This window comes from Belonocnema kinseyi, chromosome 5 (genome assembly GCF_010883055.1).
Source record: "Belonocnema kinseyi isolate 2016_QV_RU_SX_M_011 chromosome 5, B_treatae_v1, whole genome shotgun sequence".
Taxonomy (NCBI): Eukaryota; Metazoa; Arthropoda; class Insecta; order Hymenoptera; family Cynipidae; genus Belonocnema; species Belonocnema kinseyi.
In genome coordinates this window covers 136,004,040-136,011,058 of record NC_046661.1, presented here as the reverse complement: position 1 = coordinate 136,011,058, position 7,019 = coordinate 136,004,040, and the positions used below count along the sequence as shown (strand labels likewise).

Sequence of the window (7,019 nt, the reverse complement as noted above, 5' to 3'; positions counted from 1 at the left end):
GTAGCATTTGTAATTGATGATTCTATTATTCGTGAAAAAATTTTTAAAGTCCATTTCTTTGAAGTAATAGATGGAGAAGCTTTTTTGCATCTGAAATCGTGCGAAACTACCCCTCCCATGTAATTATTATACAAAGAAAAAGCCCGAGGAAATCCTCGTTCTACTCTCTCTTGAGCAGCTCGTGAAAATCTTTTCACTGGGGTTATGGAAGTGATACCACATGCTGTGGAAAGAATAGAGACTTGTTTTGAGTATATTACACTGATAAAATTCATCCCACTGTTGCGATCATGACTTACTTTGTACGATCCTCGACAATCATTTTTTGCAAATTCATGCTTTTCTTTCACTCTGGCTTTACGGACAGTTCCTGTTGATCGTAAACCACCTTTATACAGGTGGATGAGTAAATCTGGGCTGGTAAAGAAATTATCAAAATACAGATGATAATCAGATAATTTTTTTCGCGAAAGGCCATTGAGAAGTGGATTGATCATTTGTAAAACAACTCTGGAGCCAAGTGCACACGCCAATAAATTTATTCCAATGCTTGGATCATTTTTGCCACAATAAACGTCTAAATTGAATAGATATCCATTGGCTGCACATAAGCCCCAGAGCTTTATCCCATATCGATCAGGCTTGCAAGGCAGATACTGTTTCAAGCTCGTACGACTAAAAAATCGAACTATCATTTTATCAACTGAAAGTGCTGTTGAGAAAAAACCAAATTGTTGAATATTTTGCCGGAATAAATTTAATATTTTACGAACTTTCCATGCTTTATCTTTATCATTAGCATCCTCAGTTTTTGGAAATTTTATTTTTGATTTGATTTCACGAAATCGATTGCGGCTCATTGATAAAGCTACAGGAGAGCATTTTACAAGGGGGTCTGTTTCCCAATACTCTTCTTGATTATTTGGGATATTGTAGGATGACAGCACTAATATACCTATGAAAGTGTTTAGTTCTTCTGTAGATATTTGTAAGCCATTTTGTTGGCTAGCTTCTATGATATAGTTTTTTATTTCTCTGTAGAAAAAGCATTCAAATAACTCCACAGGTGACATAGATAATATTTTTTCGCGTACATTATCAGAAAGAAAAACTTGATCATCTAGATTTCCAGGGAAAACTTTTTCTTCGTTACTCCATGAAAAAATGTGATTTGGTTCCAATTGTTTTTTGAGATGCTGTGTAGTTATGGAAAACAGATCTATATGATACATTCGGTCTGGGAAATTCCGATCCCGAATTCTTGTCATCTGATGAGTCATCTCCATCAGAGCCAGAGTAATCTGGATTAGGTATGATGATACGTTCATCATTTTCATCGGAATCCCATTCCGATTCGGAGTTTGTTGCAATTTTTAAGGCTTCACGCTTTGGCATTTTTTTTGCTGGGTGTACTCGAAAATTCCCAGGATGACAATGCGGTGAAGGTGTGGTTTGATGTCAGAGTGCAATAAAGGTTACGGAGTCGTTGGAAACTTTTTATTGAAAAACTATGCGCTTTTCGGAAAGTTTGTCAAGAATAAAAAGTTCTTGTAATCAGCCGAGGAATACGCCTGAATTTTTCCGGAGCGTTTTGAGTAAAATTTTGAATTTTGCAAAAATTGTTCATATGCACAATCCAAATTTTTGCTCAAAACGCTTCGAAAAAAGTCAGGCGTGTTTCTTGGCTGATTACAAGAACTTTTTATTCTTGATGATTTTTCCGAAAAGCGCATCGTTTATTGTAAAAAAATTCATGAATGTTTTCACAAAAATTTTGCCATTAAGACGCCATTTTGAAAATACTAAAACGAAAAATCGATCTTCGAACCATGGATTCTCAAAGTTAAGACATTTATTCCACCGGTTAGTGAGATTCCAGGTTAATTACAAACTCGAAAAGCTTTGGAAAATGGTTCACAAAAAAAATAGGCACGAAAAATCACGTTTTTTTTCTGTGTTCAAACTGCATTTTGGGATAATAAATAAATTTTTTGAGGAATTTCATTGGCACCGTCGGAAAGAGGAGATCTTAAGCAATAAAAATATATGTGTCTCAATTTTTTCTAGCGTCGAATAGTCTTAGTTATTGGCCGTTGAAAAGCAGTGTACCGGTAGTGGCGTTTTGGCCGTTTAAGGGTTAAGGACAGACGGTCAGTCAGATAGACGCCATCGTCAATTGATAAAGGACTTCATACTAGTTCAGATTTAGATAATCAAAAGTTTTTTAAATATAATTTTTAAAAATAACTAAACAATAAGTATTGTTTTATCAGGAATAGCAATTCCAACCATCTCAGGTTCACAATTAGACCCTCTGCGATAAACGAATTTGCCTTTCTAAAATATTAAATTTAAGACTCAAGAATAATCAATTTGACTCTCTAAGAATATTAAATCAGCCATACAAGATGGCCGTATTGACCATTCGAGACGATCAAGTCGACTTTCTGAGATTATTGATTTAAGCCGGTTGTTTTAACATTCTAGAGATTGTCGCTTTAGCCATCTTCAAGGGCTGTTCTATAATTGACTTTCGAATTCAGTCTGTCTGTACATCTAGATGGCCAAACTGACCGTCAATTTTTCTCCGTGTGGTGATTAAGAGATAAATAGATCTGAAATTAATGCAGTCTTTAATTGTGTAGATTTTAAAGAAAATATATTTGGGCATTTTTGAATATTTCTTTATTTTAAAGTAGTAATAAGAAACATTTATATTATCTTACTTCGACAGAGAAATGAGTCAATAAATCGATCATAAACTATTTTATTTTTTTGTTAGATAATAAATGATTGTACAGCAAACTTTTAAACTTTTTAAAACGTTTTCAAACTTCGATACTTGTATTATTTTACATCAACAGAGAACTGAGTCAATAATTCGCTTCCAAACTACTTTGCTTTTTTCTGATAATAAATGGTTACACTTTGCAGTTACGACGCTAAAATTATTTGTGTATGTACTAGACCTTTAAAAACGGCTCGACACGTGTATGGAAGTACTATATATAAGCTGCTCCAATAACGTCTTTCATCACACTCCAACGATTAAGTTTGTGAACGTACATCTTAAATTCACCCATTTTTTTTTTAGAAAAAGTTTCATTTGAAAAAAGCGTATCTTAAATTTATTCAGTTTTCAACATGGCAAGGACATTGGACTTTCTTTTAATATTGGGTGAGTAATTACCTACAAAAAATGCTCGTGTCTAGGTTTACTAAAATTCGATTAACATAGAACAAATATCTTCGGTGAGCTCGAGTAAACTGGAAAGGGTGGCTAGTTCAACCGAAATTCGGTGAGCATAGTCACTTGGAAAAAATGCATTTATTCCATCAAAAGATATATTACATCGCAGATAGGGTTAGACAGGTCTTTTTCACAGAGAGGTCAATATTCGCGAGACGATTAGTAAAACCATGAAAACAGGCCATGTTTGACCTGCGTCGAACTGTGAACATTTAATTCCCCGTGTAATAAGGTGTGTATGCCTGCGAGCTATGCAAGATATTTTATTCGAAACCACCGTATGGACGCATTAGGGCCGCGCTATCATTAGCCACAGTTGGCGCCAAATTAAATATGGGTATTAAAAAAAACTTTTCTAAATTTGTGTAACTAATTATTATCAAGTACACAATAATGCATATAAAAATATAATTTTTGAGACTCCAAAGCCTAACTTATATTTCGATCTGTTAATCTTTTGAGGCTCAGACCTTGAATGAATTTCTTCACGTTAACATTCAGAGCACTGGGCAGAAATCACCTTGCGTCATCATATGCGAGGGGCATCGCAATGCAATGAGAATTGTTGTTCATACACATTTGGAATTGCGTTACCACCCTGGCCGACCGAAGGAATCGAATGGAGCCTCTACAAAGTACCCGTAAAGACCCTATTGGGTTACCATTCGGTTCCTTTTTAAAAAACTAAAAAAAAAACAGCAAAATCAACTTTTAAATTGTTGAAATTCGGATTCTACGTTTTTTTAACTTTTTACCGCTGCAAAAAAAGTATTGTGATTACTTCGTAAAATTTCAATAGAAAATTTAACGTAGAATCCGAATTCCAATAGTTTAAAAGTTGATCTTGCTGTTTTCTTGAGTTGTTTAAAACGAAATCAAATGAGGTCTTTACGGATACTTTGTAGAGGCTCCAATCGGTTCCTTCGGTCTGACAGGGCAGTAACTTTTTTGTCGTTGCGGGACACATTGCGATGAAAAATTAATTCCAAAGACTCAATGGTCATGTACAGATATTTTTAATTTTAGGTTACGTTTGTATTTTTCACAGAAGCAGATATTTAAAAAATCCTTGAGATTAAAAAAAAAGTATATTCATAGGAGATACCTTGTTTCAAGGGTTTCATATTTTATTTTTGCGCATTCCCATCTAATTTCCAAATGATCGCGGTTTTCAAATTGATTGATTTTTTCGAAAAATCATATTATGAAAAACTAAGATTATGGACTAATTAATACCTCCCCAAAATTCCACTGTTTATACTTCTCTGAAATTTAGTGGGCCATTTGAAACAATTCCAAATCTACTTTTTTCAAATCTAACCTTAAAAAATCGAATTCCTACACATGATTTTTGAAAAACCAGTTACTATAGATTTCCATTTATAGGCTTATGTAGGTTTTGTAGCAGAAGCTTACAAAATATATGTCTTCACAATGTCGGTGCATAAAGTTGACTCGCTTAGGTTGTTTTGGCAAATAGAGATTCGGAAATAGTAAGAAGTAAAAGGACACACTAAGTCTAAAACAAGCGTAACTGGTAGAAAATGCTATTATCCTTTTCCAGACGTTCCGGATGTATTCTAAAACAAAAATTACCAGCAAGTAATGGAAATTTACCATTTGAACCAATTAGGTATTTTCAGTTAATCAACAACTAACTTCACTTCCTCCATTGCTGAGGGACAGTCGATGAACCAGATGCATGCGACTAAAAACGAAACTTTACGTGGTTTCTTTTCAATGCACCTAATAACTTCATGGACCGCGGCGTATTTTGAACACTGTGTCTGCTTTCAAATGTATTTCGGTGAAGAAAGTGTTCTGAGTCGACTATTTGGCAAATAATTTGCTCATTAATTTTGATACTTATCTTTTTGGAGTGCTTGGTACGCGGAAATATGTGATAATTCACTATTTATGGCCACTCATTTGAATGTGAATTCAGCAAGTTACACACATTCGCTGTTACCCTCGCCCAGATTCAAGTTAGGTATACTTCATCTACTTATGAATTACCCTGCAGAACGTTACTCTGTTTTAGCCGCCTTTTCTTGGAGTTAACGATTACCTGCAATATTTCGTACCACACAGTGTTTTTGTGAACAGAAATGTGTATAATCAGTCGATGTTCTGTTAAATCACCCGGATTAAATCCATGTACAGAGCGTTTAATTTGGCATGTCAAGACGATTTTCTTTCAACTCTAGCATACCGTCTCCTAAAAGTGGTCAGGAACCGTGAGAAGCAAAGAAGCGTTCCTTTACAAAGCCGCAGAGCAAGCAACCGAGACACCTGGCCCCAACGACACGTTGGAAAAGGGGTGCCACCTTACACTTCGTACCGACATTTCCCTTATTTTCTCGAAAATTGGTAGTCGTAGGGTAAAAACATGTTCAACATAAAATATGTATTTTCAAAGGGCCTAAAACTTTTATTTGAAGCTTTTTTTTTTATAAATTTTCACTATTTACGGAGATAAACGTATAAAATCATGATGTTTATGGGGTTTTCATGGTTTTCACCATAAAAATAAAAGTTGCGGGTATTTTTACTATCATATTCGTGATCAGCGCGTCAAAATACGTGGGTACACGGAGTTTCAAATTAATCGGACTTAAGCGCTTTTCGGAACTTCACCCTTTAAAATTAAATTTTTTATATGCATTTTTTTACTTTTTCAACATTTTCGACAACTCTTGCGTTGTCAAATACCCATATAATGTGTATATGAACATCCCAGTGAAAAAGTCTGAAATTGAAAAAAAGTTTCCGTTGACAAATGTCCCAATAATGAATTTATTCATTAAATTTGTCAAAAATAAATCAAAATTATTTAAAAAATTGTAAATTTTGCTGAAATTATTCTGAAGTTTCTAATCAGAAAGATGACATCGACAAAACGAATTTTTATATCCGCAAATGCCTGATTAATGCATTTTTTATTCGATTTGTGTAGAAAAATCATTAAATTTATAAAGTAATTATAAATCTTGCTTAAATTGTCAAAAAATTCCCAATTAAAAGGACTGGCATTGAAAAAAAAGAATTTTACTGCCGACAAATGCCCGAATAATGCAATTGTTTATTAAATTAAAAAAAAGCATAATATTAATCAACGAATTAGGAATTTTGCTAAATTTTTCTAATTTGGCTAAAAAACAAAACAAATTTTTCTGTCAACGAATTCCTGACTAATTCATTTGTTTATTAAATTTTTTTCCAATTTTAACAATAATAATCTCAAGAATCTCAACGGATCTCCACAATTTGAGACCCCCTGAATCCGAAAATCAAGTTTTCACGATGGCGTCTGTCTGTCTGTCTGTCCGTCCGTAAACACTATAACTGTCCAAAAAATGAACCAAAAAATGGAAATGAACCAAAATGGAAAAAATGTCCAAAAAATGCTTTTTAAAAAAATCATAGGCAGTTCTGAAAATTTGATATTATCGAAAGAAAATATACTAGATCACTTTGCAACGCTATTAAAAAGTTGTGATTTTAACATGTAGTCTTATGGGAGGGCTCAACAGAATGAGGTAATACTCTTGAACAAAATCACGAACTTTTATAAATCAATGTTATCCGAGTGCCTTAAAATAAAAGGAATCGATTAGTACCATAATAAAGGGGGTTTGACGATGTCATTGGTGAAAAAGTTCAATGTAAAACTGCAAATATTGCACAATAGCTGTGACTATCTGAGGCATATCATATCATATCATATGTTTCTGTCACTTTTTTTGGTCGTTTTCTACTTTTTTATTAA

At 33.8% G+C, this 7,019-nt stretch overlaps 2 protein-coding genes across 3 annotated transcripts in view; one reads left to right on the top strand and one right to left on the bottom strand.

The window, feature by feature from the left end:
• LOC117173904 (piggyBac transposable element-derived protein 3-like) overlaps positions 1-719 on the bottom strand; it is a gene marked incomplete at its 5' end in the record, with an annotated part of 8,905 nt that extends 8,186 nt beyond the window's left edge. Inside the window, 2 exons of the mRNA XM_033362550.1 lie at positions 81-223; positions 317-719. Coding sequence (XP_033218441.1) covers positions 81-223; positions 317-719 — 546 coding nt within the window. The remainder of the gene's footprint in view (positions 1-80; positions 224-316) is intronic.
• Positions 720-2,841: 2,122 nt separating this feature from the next.
• The window catches only part of LOC117172787, a 26,600-nt gene continuing 22,422 nt past the window's right edge, over positions 2,842-7,019 (top strand). For both annotated transcript variants that reach the window (XM_033361000.1, XM_033360999.1), the window contains exon 1: positions 2,842-3,178. In XM_033361000.1, coding sequence (XP_033216891.1) covers positions 3,145-3,178 — 34 coding nt within the window. In that variant the 5' untranslated portion in view covers positions 2,842-3,144. The remainder of the gene's footprint in view (positions 3,179-7,019) is intronic.